Source organism: Centruroides vittatus, unplaced genomic scaffold (assembly GCF_030686945.1).
Source record: "Centruroides vittatus isolate TY-2023 unplaced genomic scaffold, ASM3068694v2 contig_352, whole genome shotgun sequence".
Lineage (NCBI taxonomy): Eukaryota > Metazoa > Arthropoda > Arachnida > Scorpiones > Buthidae > Centruroides > Centruroides vittatus.
In genome coordinates this window covers 242,528-265,486 of record NW_027122175.1, presented here as the reverse complement: position 1 = coordinate 265,486, position 22,959 = coordinate 242,528, and the positions used below count along the sequence as shown (strand labels likewise).

The window sequence follows — 22,959 nt, the reverse complement described above, 5'->3', positions numbered from 1 at the left end:
AGTTATATATAATTATAACTTAATGAATACTTTTGGCATTTGAAATGGCCATCTTCAGCTTCTATGTAAATACAGTAGAGCATCAATTAACTGACTTATCGGTTAACCGACCGCGTTCTAGTCGGCAAATTCAAATGTCCGCTAGTGATGTGGCGCTACAATATTTGGTTATGTCTTGGCTACTTTAATATTATTTTTGTTAAATTTTTGCATGTTTTAGCTGTCAGCACTGGCTCGACCACGAAAGGGAGGCTAGTATTTAAACCAGGCCTAATACACTATACTAATAATGTATTTTTTCATACTTTTCGGTTATCCGACTTTTCAGTTATCTGACCAACCCCAGTCCCCAATTAAGTCGGATAATCGATGCTCTACTGTATGTATAAAAAAAGGCTTTAAATACTAAAACAGTATAGAAAAAAAGCAAATTTTTTTCAAATAATTCTAATAGAATCTTTAATGAAATTTTACAATCTAAATTAAAAAAAAAAAAAAAAAAAAAAAAAAAAAAACATATGTTGGAACACCACTTAATAGTAGGGAATTTGTAAAGCAAGACCAATCAAACAATTTTGCCTTCAGCTGTGTCTTGGATGGATTAGGATTAAGGTAGTTTTGGCCAGTCTTGTTTTTATAGAGTTAATCTTGAATTGCAGAAGGAATTCCATTATATATTAACACAATAAACATGACAATAGCCTTTTATAAAAGTCAAAAGTACAGTGGAACCTTGCTTAATGAGCATAATTCATTCCAGAATGTTACTCATAAAGTGAAACAATTTTTCCCATATAAATTAATATAAAATAATATGATGCATTCCATGCCGAAAAAAATACAGAAATATTTTATGTATAACATTTATTCAAAGAAAATTATACAATATACTGTACATTAATAATAAACAACACTTTTAGCCCACAACTTTAATTTAGATAGAGTTAGATAGCCTAATAAATAGGATTTAACAATTTGGAGAGCTTATCACACCAAGGCCAACAGAAAAAAAGACCAGATCTTTACAAAAAAGTTAGTCTTTAATAATCACTTTCAAATTTAGGTAAGGATGCATTTTGGGGTAAAGGACCCCTCATCAGCTTACAAACACAGCACCAACATAAAATTATAACACTAACAGTTAACCAATACAAAGGAATTCTTGATATATACAGTGCACTGTATTTACAATTTTTAATACAACCCATATACTAAATATTTATATAGTGATGTGATATATCACATTATTATATAAATAAATTTTATGCTCAATAGTTTTAGTTATTTAGTATATGGGTTGTATTAAAAATTGTAAATACAGTGCACTGTATATATCAAGAATTCCTTTGTATTGGTTAACTGTTAGTGTTATAATTACATGTTGGTGCTATCTGTTTGTGAGCTGATGAGAGGTCCTTTACCTGAAATGCATCCTTACCTAAATTTGAAAGTGATTATTAAAGACTAACTTTTTTGTAAAAGGTCTGGTCTTTTTTTCTATTGGCCTCGCTGTGATAAGCCTTCCAAATTGTTAAATCCTATTTATTAGGCTATCTAACTCTATCTAAATACTGTACATTGTTAAGGAGTGCAAATCATCTTCATCTTTTCTTCTAGCACAAAATGAACCAACCTGGAATGCAAATTTGATTTGCAGAAAACAAAAAGAAAGTCAAAATACAGTAATCTCTAATATTTAATTATAGCCTTTACATAGCCCAAGAATTTGGCATATTATTTGGCATGTTTATTATATAACAGGCTATGGTTGTCATTGATTATACGAAGGCTATTTTTTAAATAAGGTCCGTTTTTTAATAAGAAGAAAAATACTGTAAATATCATTAAAATATATTTTTTTTCCATATTCTACATACTTTTATCTACTTTTCTACATAATTTCCATTTTGTTTAAACATTTGTCATATCGCTCAACAATTTTTTGAATTCCGACTTCAAAGAAATCTGCCGCCTGTCAAGAAGCCCAATCCACGACTGCAGTTTTCACTTCTTCTTCGTCGTTGAAATGTTGACCACCAAGGAACTCCTTTAAGTATCAAAACAAGTGAAAATCACTGGGTGCAAGGTCTGGACTGCGTGGATGATTGTATTGAGTCAAAACAATAAAGCACTGTTTAATCTTTTTGTTTTGTGATCGTCAGAAAGCAGTCTCGGAACACACCGAGAAAACAATTTTCGATAATTCAGTTTCTCCGAAACAATGGTATACAAAACTGATCTTGAAATCTGTGGAAATTCAATTGATAACGTTGAAATCATGAATCGTCGGTCTTCTCGAATTTTGTTATCCACATCACGAATCAAATCTTCAGAAATCAGAGGTCGGCCAGGGAGTGGCTCATCATGCACATTAACTCGCCCATCCTTGAACATTCTTACCCCTTCTCGAACTTTACTGTCACTCATAGCATTATCACCGTAAACTTCACAAATCTGACGGTGAATTTCCGCTGCTGCCAAGTTTCTTGCATTCAAGAATCAAATAACAGATCGTATCTCACAGTCGGCGGGAGACTCAATTTTCTTAAACATTTTAAACTTCTACAGCTCAGCATACAGACAGACGATATGGCTGCAAATGGCGTCAAAATGCGCGCTAAGCTTGCTCGGAGCAGAAGCGCATGCATACTGCCGTGATTGCGCATTATTCTCACTTTCATTCACAAACGGACCTTATTTAAAAAATAGCCCTTGTATGTAATATGTCTGAACACAAGTTTGGAAAAATTTGCGATCACAAGCGACACTAAGATGCTAGCAGAATGAGTGCTAAACAGAGACTGATGTAGCATGCGCACAATCCAGGACTTCCCCTCTCCTTGTCACTTGTTAAGCGAGTCATTTTTTTACAATTTGCTTTGCTCATTATGCAAATTACTCATTATGAGAGGTGCTCATTAAGCGAGGTTCCACTGTACTCACTAAATTATAAAATTAGTGCCAATTAATAAAGATTTATGATTTGTTGAATGTTAATACAATGTTTATCTGAAAGGTTTACAAGTATTAACCTTAATATAAAAAGTTGAACTTCAAGTTTGGTTGGAATAAAGTTTACTATTTGTAAAATTTTGATACATCTAGAACGTTGACATTTTATAGCATCATATAAAATTGTCACAGAATTAAATGTGTGTCATAGAAGATACTACATCCCTAGTATCTATAGTCTATTTATCGTAAGTTGGCACCTACTGTAAACAAACTAAGACACACCCCTCTTTGTTTATTGGTTTAAACCTATGTCCATCAATTAGAAACCGTATTGCATCTCATTCGTCTGTGAAAACAGTTCCTTGTTGTTTATAAAATAATTAATGAAATACTGGTCACTTAACAAATATGAAATAACTACATTTATAATCATTGCTAAGTTGTTATTTTTAATGAATATTTGCACATTCTAAATAATTAAAAATAAACTTTTTCTGGTCACAGTTTATTTTTAAAACTGTGACCAGAAAAAGTTTATTTTTAATTATTTAGAATGTGCAAATATTCATTAAAAATAACAACTTAGCAATGATTATAAATGTAGTTATTTCATATTTGTTAAGTGACCAGTATTTCATTAATTATTTTATAAACAACAAGGAACTGTTTTCACAGACGAATGAGATGCAATACGGTTTCTAATTGATGGACATAGGTTTAAACCAATAAACAAAGAGGGGTGTGTCTTAGTTTGTTTACAGTAGGTGCCAACTTACGATAAATAGACTATAGTAGCATCAGAATCATTTAAAATAACCATTGAGTTAGCTTTAGTCAGTTTATCCAGAGATTTTAAACAAATTCGTCAGTGTATTTTCTTACACTTGCTTTATATAAAAATGTAGACAAAGTAAATTGTGATATATGTATACATCTCACTAGCATTTTTAACCCATTTCTAGGGTCTTCTTCAGGTGTTCTACAAATTTTTCTGGTTCAATTCCAGTTTTAAATGTTCCAGTCTCCAATGCTTCTATCTTCGAATTTATTTTTCAAAATTTAAATCTCCGAAAGATGTGCATATATGTTACAGTGTCACATCATTTCTTAAACAGTCATTATTGTGTTTTCATTTAGAAAAATAGGATTTTCCCTAAATTATAAGTGATGATTACCAAAACTCATCCATTCTATCCTTTTGTTTGCATCGAACTTAAGGTGTGTTGCGAAAATATATAAGGCCGGTGGCATTTAATAGCCAGTGAAATCATCATTTTTCAAAATAACTTTATAAACCCTATCTTTCCTAGAGTTAACAAGATTTTACAGCATATTTAAATTGATTTTTCCCTATGCAATAATTATTGCAGCTTTGAGTTTTTCAATACTCTGGTATTGTTTTCCTCCTGCATACATATCCTTAGCTGTTAGACTCCATATATTTTCTAAGGAGTTCAAATCATGGGAATAGGGAAATCAATCCATGACTTGAATGCCATTATCCAGTAACCACTGATAAATGAAATTTGCTTTGTGAATTGGTGCATTATCCTGTCGCAATTGTCAGAATGGACCACCAATTTCTCTCCAAATGTCAGAATAGTGCTGCTTTTCTATGCTTATACACTAGCTTTTTTGTTGATTTTACCATCTGGGAAAGTGTGAATGCAATACAATGAGATAGATCTCTTCAGCTGAATTGTAATAGCTCTAGCAAAACTTCCAGATGGAGGGCTGTGATTTAGCCACACTGAAAGGTAGTTTAGGAATAAAGACAAATAAAAATGAATTCAACATAAATTAACTTTTATTACACAATTTGTATACAAAATACTTGTCTTTTAATAAAAATTTTAAAAATGTAGTTATAAATAGGATTACAGTTGCTTTTCTATAAAACAGTAGCTTAATTATACTTGCAATAATAATAGCATCTTACAATAATTATATATTTTAAAAAATAATTTAATAGGTGAAGTGCTTTTACAATTAGAAAATTTAGAAGCTAATTTAATTAATAACATAAAAGAAACAGCCCAAAAATTAGGATATACCATCGAAGCCGGAGTAAATAAACTCGAACAATCCTCACTTGGAGAGAAAAAGTAAGCAAAATTAAAATGAAATTTTTCGTCGGTCAATAACGTTTTCATTTTTAATTTTGAAATATTCTACGATTTACAGATCTCCGAATCCATTTCATGCCTATGACGAACTTCTCCTCTCGCCGGCTAAAAAACGAGAACTGAGAAAATTATTTTTAAAATTGTGTGATGGTGAGTAATTCTGAAACTAAGATACAGTTTATTTCCATAATTTTTACATTTGATTACGTTTATACATATTAAAATTTTCAATCTGGCAGTTACATATCGAATTTACATGAGCTAATTTATGTTTTTGAGTTATATCTAAAAATACGTAAATGATAATTTACTTTCAAAAATGAAATTTTTTCTGTACATCATAAACTATACATAGGATATTTTAGAAATAGAAATTACCTCTGCAAGGATTTATTTCTGATGAAACATGCAGCTACCAGTTATTCCATCTGCTTTGAATTATTAATCTTATTTTAATCTGTAAAAGTGAAGAAGTTTTATGGTTGTGAAATTTGATGAGTATAGTGCATAAGCTATTTAATATTCACGTCTTTAATTTTAATTTGTGTTAATATTTGCATTAACACCACAGGTATTAATGCAAATATTCAAAGAAACAAATGTAATAATTAATATCTAAATATTCTCTGTAATGCTTATCAGTATGCAGTATACTAACAATTAATGGCATTTCTTACTTCAAATTATAAGATTGCCAGATCCAAATACTAATCTTTGGATTTAGGCTGCCTTAAAGAACATTTTCCAATTTGTCAATCTCAGTTTTAAAAAAAGTCTCTCGAATAGTACACTATTTTCTATGAATATATGTAGGTTCCATGTGACAGCATTATAAAGTTTAAACCATTCAATAAGTTTCAAAGACCTTACGTAAGGAATAAATTTATTTTTGATTTTGGCATGTAGAGAATATTTTTTGATGGCATTAAAGTGTAAAAAAAATCAATGATTTTTAATTTAGAAAATATGTTGGCAGTCGGCCGATATTTTTGACACGTAAAAATGCCATTTAATTCTTGGCTTTGAGTGATTGTCAGAATTGGAAAGATGTTGCAAGTTTGCTTAACCATCTAAAAACCCTTTTTAAGTGGTTATCAGAATAAGCAAAAATTAAAATATATTGTCATAGATTAATTCAAAGTTCTTATATAAAGTCATTGAATATCTCACTTAATACATTGTTTTTATTTAACAGTATAAGACAGTTTTAACATTACATATATATTATTAAAGTTATTATTCTGACAAGTGTAGATACACACACACAGTAATAAAACCACTCCGATATGCTACGACGACGGACAGAAAAATGAATTTTTTAAATTAAATAATGGCGTAATATGTAAGGACAAGAAGACTGTTTCCACTTTTGTTTTGCAATGTGACCAAACAGACAAGGGCAGTTTGAATTATAATGGATTTTGCTTAGTTTAAATAAATCAAATGTAATTCGGTCTGACCAAAATGCAAATATTAAATAACGCGTCATAATTATTGCTAGACATTTTATACTAATCTGCTATTTTGGTCACAACTTTGCACAAAATAGCCAGAAGGTACATCGTAAAATAAACGCCATTGGTAAATTTTATTATTTAATTAGCTGAAGACTTCAGAGTGTTGGATGACAGCTTCAAGATATTCAGAAGTCTGTGTGCCGAAATAGGAAAGTTGGTGTTCGACGTCGTCTTTGACAAAATTTGGACGCACATTCAAGAAATCCCTTCGCTTCAGGTATTTGGCTCAGAATAAATTGTTTTAATTAATAAGAAACTAGTTTCAATTTTGTATTTCAGAGTCGTATAAATTGCTGTCGAGAATTTACGGCCATTTGTTTGACCGTTGTTGTTGCATCTCAATTGTAAAGTATCCATCTCTACTGTTTTGGGAATTTTGGGCAAGTGAAAAGAGATCAAAGGTGTGGGATGGTTTGGTGCAGATATATTGGAATTTCATCAACACACCCAAGAAAAGCCATTTTTAATATCTGTGGAAAAAATAGTTTTGATTTGAAATATCTATTAGAATTATATATATTTTTTAAATTTACCGTATATTTACACAGATAAGACGATAATTGAATCATAAAAAAAAGGCTCCCAAAATCCGGGGTCGTCTTATAGGACAGATACAAAAAAATTAGATTGAAATTTATATAAATTAAAACCATTATAAAAAAAAATGGACAAACCGTAATTATTTACTAGTAGAGAGTAGGGCATGTCCACAAAATAGAATAGCCCATACGACGTTTTTGTGAATAATCAAGGTCATTACCCGAATGCCCGAATCAGTGGGAATGTTTGCAACAATAGCAAGGCAGAAAATAAAATTTGTTCATTCAAAAAATTATGAATAGGACATAATTCCATATACGCTATACAGTATTATTATCCAGATGATGATCGCTGATCTAAACTAACTTCATAGGCCATTGATAGTTTGGGGGTCGTCTTATAGGACAGATATATGCTAAAACTATAAAACTTTGACAAAAATTTATCTCTCGTCTTACCTGAAGGTTGTCTTATCTGCAGAAATATACAGTAGTATTTCCCAGAGGAAGAATGAAATCACACTTGCACAGTGTGTAGGATTTCGAATGTGCATCGCCTGCCATAGGAAAGCAACAGATTTATAGAGGCGGCTTTACTTAAAACCAAATAAAAGCTTTGAATTTTCAAACAGTGCATAATATGATGGGTTGAGACAATTGTTGAAAAAGTTTTAGATTATGATATATGTTCTACATGAAGTATCTCTTATTTGTATTTAGACTAATGACAACGGAGACTAGTTTTTAGTTGAAAATTATAGAATTTCATATAATTTTAATTGAAGGTATGGTCAACAGAGAACCCTGCAGGAGTGCTGATGTCGGATCTTCCCGCTTTCAGTTTTTCTCCCCAAGAATACATCACGCAGGTAAAAATATCAGGTTGATCTTCCAAGCTCGTCTGACATTCATGTGATTAAAATGTTTTCCAGATTGGTCAATACATAATGACATTACCACAGCACATAGAACCATTCGTCTTGCAAGATAATCCGGCTCTGGTCACGGCTCTGAAACACGAACAGTTACCTTACACCAAGCCTAATGGTGAGGAGTGCCCTAATTTGTCTCTCCCTTTTTTTAATATTTTCGACACTTCAAATCAAATGTGAATTTTCAGATTGTGTCGACCACGTGGCCGATTATTTGCTGAGTTGCATTGCCAGGGGAACGTTGCAGATTTACTTCGAAGCCATTCTTAAGATACCACACTTAACCTCATATGCCAACAACCAGTTAATAACAGATATCGGTAAGTTATATTTATAATTTTTATATATTTGGAGAACTCTAGCTCCAACCAATAAGCTGATAGAATAGCATGTATCGGTACATAAATTTTGGCGAGAAAGGATGCAGAAAAGGATTTTACAAAGACAAATTTTAATTCCAAAATTATCCGCTATGTGGTAAACAGTGCTTCAAGCTTAGAAATGCAATATGCCTAGCCTGGTTGTGAATGCAGCTGAGAATTGGATGTCAATGAATTGGAATTTTGTTTTCTAACAAGTTAAAAGGATTATTTATTAGAGACACATATTTTAGTGGCAAGGAACATTACTAAAACAATTTTGATCTAATACAGTGGCTCCAATTGGAAAAGTTTGCAGAAACATTACAGAATTTTTGGACAAATACATTTTATTAAAATTTACAGTTTACTTTGCATGGTATAAAATTCATTATTGGTGGGGACACCAAGATTGGCTTTAGCTTGGAAAAAGTACTAACTTTTAACCTTTAGACTCTTAAAAAATTACCAATTTTTGGAATAATGGACAGAAATTTTCCAAATTCTGACAAATATCAGTACTGTCCATGCTGACTGTTTTAGCCTATTTGTTATCTTCTAGGTAATCAACCAAAATAATCATTGTCAGTGGATTTTTAACAATTTAGCTATGTGATTGTTTTTTCGTTATAAATGTCCATTTTGTTCTACTTACCACACTATTGCTCTTTGAAGTTGGTTAATAAAAAAGAAACTAATAATAAATTGTATATATGTATTTAAAACTCGGAAGATCAATTTATTGAATTCAGGTTGATGCAGAATCCGAATATTCTTATAGTATTTCCACCATTATTAAGATTTCTTCGTGTCCCCAGTTGTAAATCGCTGATCTAATCGAATAAATATTTTTCTCTTCAAATAGCCAATTCACAACCACATAGTGATGGTAAATTGTCACAAAGCTAGCCAAGTTACAGTTCCTATACTTATCTGTATAGGAATAATATATATATGTTTTTTAATTGTTATTGTAGTAATCAGTTAAATCTATTACCTAAGTCGAATTACAATCGTGTGATTACCTTTGTTTTATGAAATTCCGATTGACTTGTATAAATTTTTGAAAGCTCCCTAACCCGAGAGCCAAGGAAAAATACAACCGGTCTTATTTTATTGTTTTTTAATACAAAATTTCTCCGTTAATAATTGTGGTAAACAGCTGAGAATCTGTTACCCGATTACAATTAATTTGGCTGGTTTACTTAAAAGGAAAACCCCTCTATAATGGAATCCCATGGGACCGAGTGATTTTTCTGTGGTAGATAGGTTTTCGTCACATACGGGGTATATAATTAACGTACCTTACGATTGTTTAGAGACAGATCATTAATGCCAAGTGGCAGATGCCTTGAAATTCCTTAACAAACCTCAAAGCATCTTTGCTTTGTTTTTGCATTTGGCACGAGATAACAATTCCAAAACAGATTCCTTTGGCACTTTTCATCCAATATAAAGATCCTTTCTCTTGCAGGTTATGTGTGTGATGTACTGGATGACCTGGGTCTCTCTCCCTCCGACAACCTGGGCAACCTGCTTCTGTTGCTGAAGGCCTCTTCCCGGGATTATGCCAAGACTGCGCAGGGAAAGCCCGAACATCTGGTCAAAACTGTTAAGGCGATGAGAAAGTTATAAATTAGTGTCTTTTGTACAAATTTCCAATTTTATTTAATTCAATTTGTATATGGAGTCGTACCAAATAAAATTAGTAATTCTCTGGTAATTGAAGAGATTCTCAAATATCCCCATAAGAACATTAATCTGAGACATTTATAAATTACCTATGTTGGGTACATTCTTGGCATAATTTACAAATTCAAACACATAGTTTATGATGTAAACTACAGTTATGAACATAAAATTGGTTATTGATTCTCTATCTTTTCTTGCCTTAATAAAAGTCTGTAATTTTTGGATACAATGTACATTTTTAATCAATATTTATTAAATTTATATGCAAAAACCGTAAATTGCCAGTGAATAACTTTACTTCACAAAGCAGATATTTTCTTTTCTTTGCATATGCAATACGACATTAACAGAACTTTGACTACATAATATAATATGGATTTATTAAGAATGACAAATACAGAAACATCGGAGCAGTTTTAAAGCTTATTTTCTTCCCACATTTATGATTATTATTTGTAAAACTTACATGACCAAACAACTTATGAATCTTAACATACTGACGGGCTTTAATAAGGAAAAGTTGTTTTTATACAATAAAGATAAAGTAGCAGAAACATTTGAAAATGTAGAACAAAGTTAGACGTAACAAAAATTAATTCATTTACCAATACATTTCTCGACACATTTTGGAATTAACCAAAAAATTCATTTACCGTTTTAAGTGAAATCAACGTGATAATGTGCGAGAAACGACAGGCCAACAATGTTATTTTGGTGCTTAAACGGCATCCTTATTCTGGCAATAACATGTATATAATATATATGTAAAAAAAAAGAAGAACAAAATTGACTTACGAGAAACAATGGATATGCTTACAATTATTAAAGTTCAGTGTCTGAAAAATAAAGAATTACAAACCTCTACTTAGATTAGATTTGCATTATAATGCAAAATTTAAAATATACTAAATTATGCAAATATGTAGAATCTAAACGAATATTATAATGATGCTTAAGTCGATGATTTGATTTTAATTAATTTTGGAGAAATATACATTTATGTACGTATGTGTAATGAATATATATATATTTTTTGGTTTGTGCATTAATATATAAAACTCGTTTTAAAATATTTTCGACGTAAATGAATTCCTTTTGATGCCAAATTTTCATTTAGATCCTACATACCGTCAGTACAGGTTGAAGACGCCAATACCTCCAACAAAAACTAAAATATAATGTGTGTTGTTTTTCCTCCCATTTATCTGACGGCCACTTCCTGTTCCGGTTGTGAATGATTCTCGTTGTTTTCTTTATTGGCCTCGTTCGTCTCTGCCGAGTCAATCTCTTTGCTAGAAGTGGGAAGAGAGTGAGCAGCTGTTTCTGCCGGAACTTCTTTTTCGTTAACCAGGACAGGATTGGCTACTTTGACGTTTCCGGCCAGAGCACTCTCCACCACTTTAGATGGAAGAGGCTGCAAAACCACGAAAGTGTCCTTCAGGCAATACTTTTCCACTAATGAATGAATTAAGTCTTGCTTCGATGCCAATCTCCGCATTTTCGTCGGTGGAAAGTCTTTCTTGTTGACGGATCGCGACGTTCGTTTGATGGGTGACGTTCTGATGTAATCGTTAAAGAAACCTGATAATCGAAAAAATAATAATTAGGTGTAAAGTTTCATTCTCAAAATGTTACGAAAACTTGCATGACCAATGCTGTCATTTAAGCAGCCTATTTTATATGGGACATCCTGTATAATTTAACTGAAAAAAAAATTAGTAAAATAGAAATTTTTCAACATGCATGCATACAATTTGTTATTGTACAGTACTCTTCTCAAGAAGAAAAGTATAAGGCCAAACAAGGCAAATATTACAGATATTTAAACCCTGTGTAAGAAATTTGAGATAAAACTACAAATCATCTTATTGGTGGTGCAGTTTAAATGTTAAAACACTTGACTGTGGTTTCACAAATTATACTGGACTAGGGGTACCGCGATCGTTACATTGGCAAGTTTACAAAGAAGCTTTACTCACTATTTGTTAGAGACCATGTTATGGTATGGTGTTGTAAATTTATTTCGAAGTTACAGGAAAGGAGAAGCCTTAGACACGAGATTTTTCTCCAGTCGTGTGCACTACTAAGTAGGCTGGCTGACTGGAAATCTTTTCGTTTGTTGTTGTTGACTTGTCTGGATCTTTTGTGTTTTTGGAATCCATGATTAAAAAATAACTATTCAGTTCCTAGTGACCTTGCCCACCATGGGGCCCAAAGAGGGGATGCTGTCACATGGAGGACTCTCATAGACCGTCACACCTGGATTTCCCAGGAGCTATACCTCATAATGCAATCCAGAAGGGCACATGTTGTCAAGCAGGGACATGTCTGCCCGGTCTGCATCAATCCCTCCTGTTTATATGAAGCTAGGGCCAAAGCAGTGTGTTGGTGTGGCTGTACGCCATAATTTTAAGTTAGAATATTCTAGTTTGTAGCTTTTGTCTTTTCCTCATTTCTACTTCACTTGGTTGTCGATTGATGTTCTGAAGTGTCCTGTGGGAGAGAAAAATGCCTAAGGGCCTAAGGGGAGAGGTAGCGGTTTTCAGACATGTTCAGACTAGAGGAGATAGGTTGTAGGGTTTCTCAAACGGGATTCTGGAATCCCGGTTGTTTTTTTAACCCGGGAAATCCCACAAATTTCTTAAAAATTCACTTTTTTCTTATTTTACATTAAGGTTGAGGAAATTTTGCAAATAGAAAGTATAATTAACTCAAACTGTCAGAATACATTTGTATTTATTAATTTTAAACCTACTTATTAGTTTTTTTTTTAATTTTTGTTTGTTATGGCATGTCACAAATGGTCAATAATCAATACGTAGCTTATTTGTGGCAGAGCTATCAAAATTCTTTACCAGTAATATCTGGAATAATTGTGCTTATGCTGTCTTAATTTTTAACCATGCCCAGTAGCTTCAATGACTGCGTAACGCCAAGTTGTGAAAATTGGGCAAGGATACAAACGAGTACGAAGTCAGCAAGTAATCTGATTATTAAAGACAAACGAATTGCCGAATTATTGGGCTATGATGTTTCAATTAAAGCAGTCGAGGTAGACAAATCAAGAATACTAGGGAACAAGAGAAGTACTACAATCTCGAAAACGAACTAGAAATCTTTCAGGATACAGGTGAAAAACACATAATATTTGTCTTCTCTTAAATGCATTAAACATGATTCCAATCACATCAATTGAATCGGAAAAGGCATTCTTGGTAGCAAGACTTTTCATTACTAAAATAAGAATTAGATTGAGTGATCAGAGTATTGACAGTCTTTGCTTTTTAAAATCTTATAATATAAAATATTGTAAATTTTTATATTTTATTTAAAAAATCAAAAATTACCTTCTAAGTTAGAAGTTTGATCTAAATTCATTTTTCTTTAAATTTTCAACTCAATTCAAAGTCATTTTTTGTTGTTGTATGCAGTTTCCAGCAAACTTTAATAAATTTTTTCTATTTGTGAAAATTTCTACGTAATTCAAAGGTAATTTTTAATATATATCTTACACAGCATTATTAATATGATTTTGGAGGTTACAGAACATATTAAATTACTTTATCTTAAAAATAATTAATTTTGTCCCGGGATTTCCCGGGAAACAGTTCACTTTTATCCCAGAATCCCGGGACAAGCAAGACTGGGAAATGAGAAACCCTAATAAGTTGGTTCTGACCATAGCACAGGACTTAAGAATTTCTTGAAGGCTTTGTGCAACAAGAATCCCAAGGCTTCAGTAAATTGTTGATGAAGACAATGTATACTTTTATTGGAATCAAAGAGAACTAACTTCTCCAAAAGGACAAACAAGAAAATTTCACAGAGAATAAAATGACTTGGTATGTAATTTTGCATGGAATCTGGCAAAATTAAATACCAAGTCATTTTATGTGGGAGGCAGAGGCACTCATAGAGGGTACCCTACTCTAAACTCTGAAAGGAGCCCTGGCCATTTACCCATACTTTTATAGTTAGTATTTTTAATATTTAATTTTTTTATACAAACAAATATTTAATAAGAGAAAGGGAAGCAATAAAATTCTACATCTACATATCTTTATTCTACAGCTTTTGCACTTCAATTTCACCTTTCCAGAAAAGTTAGTCCAACTAAAAAGTGTGCAATCTAGCTACTTCAGCCCTTTGTTCAGAAAAGAAAAATATATACTCTGATCAATTAGTCTGGCTCATTCAGAAAAATAGAATACTTATTTAGAGCAGGGATAATAAAGGAATGATTCAAAAATATTCAAATTCAACTGGGTCAAAATAATTTAACTACTAAACACAAATACTACAAAGAAAACTACATCTATATATATAATCGAGATGAGTTGATGATGATGATGATGATGATGATAATAATAATAATAATAATAATAATAATAATAATCAGCGCAGAGCCCAAATGGTTAGGAGTTGAAAGTTGAAATTTGGTACACACGGTATGTCACGAGAACACACACTAAAAAGGAATTTTTCGAAATTCCTCTCCACGGGGGAGGGACAGGATTAAAGCTTCTATATACATTATCGAGACGTGTCTGAACGGTTAGGAGTTAAAAGTTGAAATTTGGTACACAGGGTACCAAATTTAAGCAGTTGTGTTACACCAAAGTGTTAAGTAACAATTTGGTATTAAGTAACAACGGAGAACAAGAGAAAGCGACGTGCAAGATTTACGGGCGCTGGAGAAAAAAAGAGTAATATGTTAGAACATATTTGATTTTCAAATTTAAACAGATTAGTTCAGTTTTTCTCGACCTTTCTTCTTTAGAACATTCAATGAAAAATCAAACGATATAATCAGAACACGTCATGAAAATCGAACAATATTAGAACATTCGATTTTCAAATTCGACCTTTCTTTAGAAATACAGTCAAACCTGTTTTTATGCGGGGGATAGGGACCGCATTAAAAAAGATGCATTAAAAAAAAATCGCACGAAACTTCACGAATGGCTGTAAAAAATAGTTTTCGCCACACAATTAAAAAAATATTTTTTTTTATGCGGTCAACAGGGACCGCATAAAAAAAGTCTCACATAGAAAATAACTCAAAACCGTACGAAATAGAATTTATTGACAACAGATGTCAGCACTTGACTGCATCGTCTGATCTATCGTCTGTTTTACATATTTTTGTCCAGGTGGTGTTTTGTTGACTTAAAAAGTAAATTATTTCATTTTTCGCATATTCATGCAATAATATTACTATAATAAGTGCATTTATGCTATAATAAGTTTATTTAGCTATAATAAGTCAACGTGAGACATGACGAATCGCACGAGACTAGTCGCCAACTATACCGCACAAAAAAAACCGCATAAATTAAAAATTCGCATTAAAAAAATCGCACAAATAAAAATCGCACATAAAAAGAGCGCATAAAAACAGGTTTGACTGTACTTAGTTTGTTGATGAAATTATTCTTTATTACGTTATAGTCACAAAAAAAAATCTTAATCTTCGCTATAGTTACTTTTGCCCTAGCAATGCCGGGCCTACCTGCTAGTATTTAATAAATGAATTATAACAAATTACAAAAACATTTTAAAAAATTAATAAATATGTTTTTATATTTAAATGAAAGAAAATTTATTTTATATTTATTAATTTATTAAATATGTAGTTTTCTTTGTAGTATTTGTGTTTAGTAGTTAAATTATTTTGACCCAATTGAATTTGAATATTTTTGAAAATTTAAAATGCCAGAGTCGGAGTCGGGAAAAATGTGTCGGAGTCGACACATTTTTCCCAACCAGAAATTCCTCTCAACTCTGACTCCACAGCCCTGGTCACAATGCTAGGCTGTAATTTTTAATCATATTTTAAATTTATTTAATTTAAAATATATGCTCGCCATCTCAAATTAGTAGTGTCTTCCCCTTGTACATCATACTTTTTCTGATGATAACAAAGTTGTACTGGTCATCTATGTCAGCCACAGAAAAATTGATGACAGATCAATTTCTTTTCAAGTATTTTATAAATTTACTATGGATTCATGTTTAGAAATAGTAGAAATAAAATACATATAAAATAATTTTTACTTAAATAAATTGCACATATAAATAATAAAAACAATATAAATATTTTAATATGAGCTTGAATATAACATTCAAAAATTTGTGAGCTATTGGGGAATCCCCGAGCTTCCACTCCCCGCCTAAACTACAATAGAACAATGTTTGCTAGCAGTGCTGCATCTGTAGGCATGTCGAGATAGAAATATTTACACTCCAAACAAAAAGTGCTCACTAATTAAACATTTCCATAGTATTTTATTGCTAATAATATATCAAAATAAATGTAAGTACTTTTATTTATTTTTTTTAGGAAAATTCTCACTTTTGAAGAATTAACATGATAAATAATTTAACAGTTAAAATTTAACTGACCTTCACATGTATATAAATTTGTAATAAGATACATAATGCAGTTTTAATAAAATATTAATTTTAATTAATTCAAAGTACATTAAAATATGAAAATAATCACTTCTGTAGAGAGAATCTTTAGACAAAGACAAAAGTTATTAATATTTAGGATACTATTTTAAAATCTTGTACTTTCTGGCACGAGATTTGTTCGATCTTTAATTTTACAGTGTGCTAGAAAGATACAAGCTTTTAAATAAGTGTCTTACAACATTTTATTTAATAACAACAGTAGAAATCAAATTTATTATTGCTTAACAATTATTTATAGTTTATCTACAGTAGTCAAAAATGAGTGATGTCATCGTTTAAGCTAAAGAAGAATAGTAAAAAGACCGTTGGGAAGGAAAAGTTTGCTTAGCAACTTTTGGATTCTATATGATTTTCCATTGCTAAAACATGAGTTTCTACTGTTAGTATTAAATAAAATCTATTTCTTTCTTCTGTCCACTGCACTTAAATAAATACAAATGCTAAAAATGATGCCATACAAAAATCACTCTTAGCACTAAGATATAAGTACACCTATAGTTCGGTGTTATGTGATTGTATCGAAGTGCCTCGGAGATCGATATAAGCAAGAACTCACGTGGAAATTCTTACAGCATGTGCAGAGTAGAAAGCCTTGGGAAGCTTCTCGTTGTTAGCCTGTACATGTGTAGACAACAGGGCCTTATCATGTCATGCATGGTCACATGATCATGATAAGGCATATGGGGTTGCTGTTTCACAGCTGAGTGCATTTACAAAAAAAAAAATTCACATGAGAAGTGAAAAAAAGAGAGGAGCTATGTAAAAAAGCTAAAAAAGTGAGTCACTTTAAGCCCTGAAAATATCACCAGATCTTAATGTGGTCTTAAATGATGCCATATGTATTATAAATTTCATAAAATGTCGTGCACTCAATAGTCGTTTGTTTGCAAATTTATGTAAGTTATTTACGAACAACTTTTACTACATACAGAAGTAAGGGATGAGCCTTAAAATGACTAATAGGGTTGAAAGATGAGATAATGATATTTTTTATCAGAAACAAAGTCCAATTTTTCTAATCTCTTCCACAACAAACTTGGGTTTGCAAATTGTGTTATTTGTCAGACATATTCAAGAAACTAAATGAACTGAATATATCCCTGCAAGGTGCGAACTCGAACATATTAATTTTGTATGATAAAATTCATGTGTTTATAAAGAAGATAAACTTATGGAAATCAACATTACAAATGTGCCATTTTCCACACTTTTCAAGTATATATGATTTTATCACAAAATATTATCCAAATTATTTTCTAATTAAGAAAACCATAATTGATCATTTGTCATGTATAGAAAAACAATTTTAAAAATATTTTTTATCAGATTTAAATACTGAACAGTTTATCTGGGCACAAAAACCATTCCTTGTAGAAATGGAACAAGTGAAACATCTCCCATTAAGTGCCCAAGAAGAATTTGCCAAATTTAGTTGTAACAAAAGTTAAAACACAGTTTAGTAAGCAAACATTGAATTCTTTTTGGCTTAGTGTGAAAACAGAATATCTACTACTCGCTGAATTAGTAATGGCAGCTGCAACCAGTTATTTATGCGAAATGGCATTTTCTGTAATGACCAACATCAAAACAAAGCAGTGCTCTCATCTTAGCAACATAGAAATCGTTATGAGACCTGCACTGACCGATATCAAACCCAGGTTTAATTTATTGTGCCAAAATAAGCAGGCTCACCTGTCACATTAAATTTAATTTAAAATATGTTTAGTAAACTCAATTAGTTAGTTAAGTTAATGTTGAAACATATACATAGATTATTTTGTTCAAAGATGTAACAAAGTTATTAATTTTTATTGATACTAAAAATAAATCTGCTATTAAAATTATGAGTGTTTCAATGCAATTAAACAAAAGAAATTAACTCCTTCTGAATTTAAATTAACCCCCTCTGGGATGTTTTTCTACACATACTCATTAGTCAAGAGATCCTTTGAAATTTTTAATGCAGAAGAGGGTTGCGGACAAAAAAGTTTGAGAAATACTGATTTATGTAACTCCATCTCCATTCTGAAAAAACTTTTTAAATTGAATTTGATTTCAATTCAATCCCAATTAACTATGATTAACTATATCGTTATTTATAATGCCTCCTGCCCCTAACCTTTCTGTATCTGGTCTTGACTTTTATCTATCTAACACCATTTGCAGTTAAGGAAGGATAGACAAATGACAGTGGAAATTTATAGATTGATTAGGTTTCAATTTGAAAAAATTGTAAAGATCATTCAGAGAAATAATCTATATATTTTTTGTAACAAGGAATTTGAATATTCAGTTCAGCATTTTATAAAAGACTAGCAGATGAGCCTGACATTGCTCAGGCAGAAAGTAATGGTAGCAAAGATTATTATTATTAGATTATAGCCAATCTTACCAGTTTTCACCAGGTGCAACAACTATGATAAGCTTACTTGAATAAAATAATTAATTTTAAATTCTAAAATCTAAGAAAACTTGTCTGGAACATTATATTTCAAATTTTTTGAATTTGGAAAGAATTCAAATGTTTGTTCAAATTCATTTATTTTGGATTTATTGTTTTTGGGTAATTAAAATATTTATTAATTTCCAAAATGTATACTATATGTGCCACTATTTACTTTTCTTCTTTATTATTTACACTTTATATTTACTAAAACTAACTCTCTCCTCCTTTTCCCTGGGAGAGTTGAATTTCCAAAAATCCCTTCTTAATGCGCATTCTCATGGCATATCCTACTAAAACGCAGTCAAAAATGCAAAAAAACTGCATCTAAAATAGTAAAATAGAAGCCTAGTTCTTCAAGGTAATCCTTAACCCTCTACCTCTTATCCATGGGCAATTTTCAAATATTTTTTATTATGGTGCTTTCTCATGGTGTACCCTACTAAAGTGTATGGTGTACCCTACTGAATATTATGAATCTGTAACAAACAATTCTCTGCAGATATACTCTTTAAGTAAGTAAGTAAATACAATTTCACGAAATAAGTATCTCCCGTCAATGATCAGTAACACAGCTAGTTAAACAATAAATATCATAATAGACTATCAATACATTAAATTTTACTAACCTAATGATTCATTTGGCTTAGGACTCTGACGTAAACTATATCTCTTCATTCTTCCAGATGTTCTAGTGAGCTTAAAATAAATAAATTAATATGTTCATTAAATTTACAAATAATGAAATATAATAGGTCTACTTAAAATAAAGAAATAACAAATGTCAACAGGTTAAATGGTTGTTAAGAAAGTTCTTTAAACATAAATCTAGTTCTCTGAGCAAAAACTTTTTAGAAAACTCCTTAGTTTTGTTGACAACAAAAGCACTAGACTTATAATCTGTTACTAACTTAATGAATAGTTTTATATGTTATGTGATAAAAATAATGAAATCTGTGAAATAAATTTTTTATAACATGTTTATGTAAGCCTGTATTAAACTGGTAGTAATAATCAAGCAGATTTTTAACGTTCAGGTGTTGATTTCAAAAATTTGGTATTAACAGTAGTTGTAGCTAATGCATATTTGAAGAAAAAGGTGTCAATAATCTTCCAAATATCTATTAATTTAAGGAATTATAAAAGGTGACTTTTTTAACTTAAGAGGTCATCTTTGCCTTAGTGATTACTGTAGGAGTAGGGGTATACAATTTTTGTAATCGTTAAAGATTCAATCAAGCCCACCAGAGACTGAAATCAAGGGATGGGATCCAAAATATCCAAGCTGTTATTTGAAAAAATTCCAGAGGATCAAACCCGATTTGAAAATGAGTTCCCTAGAAAGGAATATGCCAACTAGGCATTTTATAGTAACAACTGTAAATATCTGTTAAATGATATAAAAACAACAAAAAAAATTTATTTTCATTTCCAAGACCAGGAAATTTCCTCCAATATTCCATTCCTAAAATCAAACAGAAGAATAAAGAAGAAATAAAAACACCAAATGACTGCAAGATTACATCAACCTATAATAATGCTACTAATCATTAAGTAATTTGGCCTAGGTACCATCTAGGTGTGTAAACTAAAATTGGGCTATTGGATGTTTATATTTGAAGAAATAAAAACTCAAGAAATGAAAAATAAACAGGCAAAACTCACTAAATCCATGCTTAGTCAAGACAGCTTATCTGAGATACTACTCAAAGTCACAAAGTTTACATTGATTTAAATACTACCTACACTTGATTCAAGTAGTAACTACTCGATAATTGAGTAGCAATAACAATTCATTACTATCTGTTACCTCCTAGTGAATAACAAATACTAATAATGAATATTGCACAAATAACGATATCTTACCCATTTCTCAGAAGTAATGTGGAGTGAGTTTAAAAATTTGAAATTTAAAAATAATATTCTACTGGCATATATTCTTTATATTCTAAGCTATATACTGAAAAGCCAAGTTAGTTTAGATAAAAGTGCTTTTCATCTATTTTTATCAAAATTCTTATTGTAATAATGTTGATAAAACAATGTATTAAATCTTACTCTAAATAGATCATTGTCAAAACCCATCATCAGCTTATCAGTTTATATGAAGTCTGTGTTAACGTGAAATATATTTGCAGTCCCACAGATAAGGAAAAATCGTATTCAAAGTTAAAAATTGGCACTTTGCATTAATTGAAATTGTTAACTCCCTTTGACTTTTCATTAACAAATTTTAACTGTAACACATTTTCACGTGATCTTTGGGCGAAAACTGCACAAATTACAATATGACTTTTGAACTGTATTGTGTAAAAGTCATAGCTTAATTATTGATCATAAATGAATAAAAAATTTACAAAGCAGGTTGTATTTAGTGTTTTTGCAGGCCCTCTGCATAGTCTCTGGTCATGTGTAGCACCATTGCCAATGCTTGGCAGGTGTCATACTCTATTCACAGAGCCTTTATCACAGATAGAATGCATGAACTGCTCTATTGTAGATGGAATGGCATCTGTTTATAGGAATTGTTAAACTACATAAAGGTTTGTTTAGTTTCCGAACAAGTCAAAATCACATTTGAATAAGATGGATGTGCAAGAATCTCCCAATTCCATTTCTATAGCAGTGTTTTTACCACACCAGCAATATGGTAATAAGCTTTGTTGTGATAAGAACATTCGATTTTGTTAAATTGACTGTTTTTGTAGCAGGTCATTGGTGATGTTTGAGGAATTTCTTATACAAGGTCGATTTCCATTGAGAGTTGCCATACTAGATGCAACAGAGTATAACAAATAAGGGAAGGTCTTCCCTCACAGTGAAATGGAATAGTGTCATTCCAGAATATTTACATATAATCATTTATTTCTCTCATTTTTGTGCACAAAGATCATTTTAACCCATTGGCTCACCTATAATCAGAAAGTACTTAGATTTTTAGAAGCTTCTGTAGTAAAAACATTTTAAGATGATGTAACAGAGATAATCTGCTATGCAGATGATCTCGTAACACAGAATACAGAGGACATGTATAAATACTTCATTTCTAGAATTAACCAGAATATGGTAAACATAACTAAGGAACTAGATCAGATTACGATAAATTATATTTTTTTTTTTTGCTCCATATTTCCATTAGAGTTGAGAAGAGTACAGTTGTCACATCAATATATGGAAAATTGATCACTATACTGTCTTACACTTATTTCCATTCCAGGAATCTGTTTAAATATAAAACTACAACCCTTACATCTCCTAAATACAAGGCTCTTTTATGCCTTGCATATAAGAGATGTAACGATTCCAACTTAAATGAATACTCTCTATAGTATAGTCTTCTTTAAGATAAAATATAAGAGCCCTGCAGTTAAAAGATGTGAGTTGCAGTTTTATATTTAAACAGATTCCTGGAATGGAAATAAATGTAAGACAGTACAGCAATCAATTTTCTGTATAGCAATGTGACAAATGTAGTACTTTTCTCAACTCTAATAGAAATAATAAGATAAATATGTTTTGTTAAAGATGATAGCACTTTATGTAGGATACACACATTGCAGCTTTGGAAAGGTTGAAGGAGCATTAAGATATGTACTTATCTTTCTTTTTTTAATATAAAATAAAATTAATTTCATATAAGAGGCAAATTCAGAAGGGAGAAGGCAAAGATAGTGAGTGGTGTCAGATACAAAAAAAAAATGTATATTTGAAAACTGCAGAACATACGATAAGCAATAATTTCAACTTGGCTCTGAGTAAGACATGAAGCTAACAATTTGAACTTTGGCCTTAGGTTATCTTATCAACAAATCACAGTGAATGTTTGAATCCCACTGCAAATTGGTGTCTAATTTTCTATTGTTGATTATCATTGTCCAGATATTCATTTATATTACTGTGAGGACCGGGTTAAACCGGC

At 31.1% G+C, this 22,959-nt stretch overlaps 2 protein-coding genes across 2 annotated transcripts in view; one reads left to right on the top strand and one right to left on the bottom strand.

Moving 5' to 3' along the window:
• Nucleotides 1-10,151, top strand: part of Cog7 (conserved oligomeric Golgi complex subunit 7) — a 44,213-nt gene extending 34,062 nt beyond the window's left edge. The window contains exons 18-24 of the mRNA XM_067269588.1: nucleotides 4,928-5,060; nucleotides 5,140-5,231; nucleotides 6,685-6,815; nucleotides 7,923-8,006; nucleotides 8,070-8,184; nucleotides 8,258-8,389; nucleotides 9,903-10,151. Of these exons, the coding sequence (XP_067125689.1) occupies nucleotides 4,928-5,060; nucleotides 5,140-5,231; nucleotides 6,685-6,815; nucleotides 7,923-8,006; nucleotides 8,070-8,184; nucleotides 8,258-8,389; nucleotides 9,903-10,063 (848 nt within the window). The 3' untranslated portion in view covers nucleotides 10,064-10,151. The remainder of the gene's footprint in view (nucleotides 1-4,927; nucleotides 5,061-5,139; nucleotides 5,232-6,684; nucleotides 6,816-7,922; nucleotides 8,007-8,069; nucleotides 8,185-8,257; nucleotides 8,390-9,902) is intronic.
• A 328-nt stretch (nucleotides 10,152-10,479) lies between these two features.
• LOC136974635 (uncharacterized) overlaps nucleotides 10,480-22,959 on the bottom strand; it is a 38,985-nt gene continuing 26,505 nt past the window's right edge. The window contains exons 4-5 of the mRNA XM_067269560.1: nucleotides 19,670-19,739; nucleotides 10,480-11,701 (exon numbers count right to left, since the gene is read on the bottom strand). Coding sequence (XP_067125661.1) covers nucleotides 11,322-11,701; nucleotides 19,670-19,739 — 450 coding nt within the window. The 3' untranslated portion in view covers nucleotides 10,480-11,321. The remainder of the gene's footprint in view (nucleotides 11,702-19,669; nucleotides 19,740-22,959) is intronic.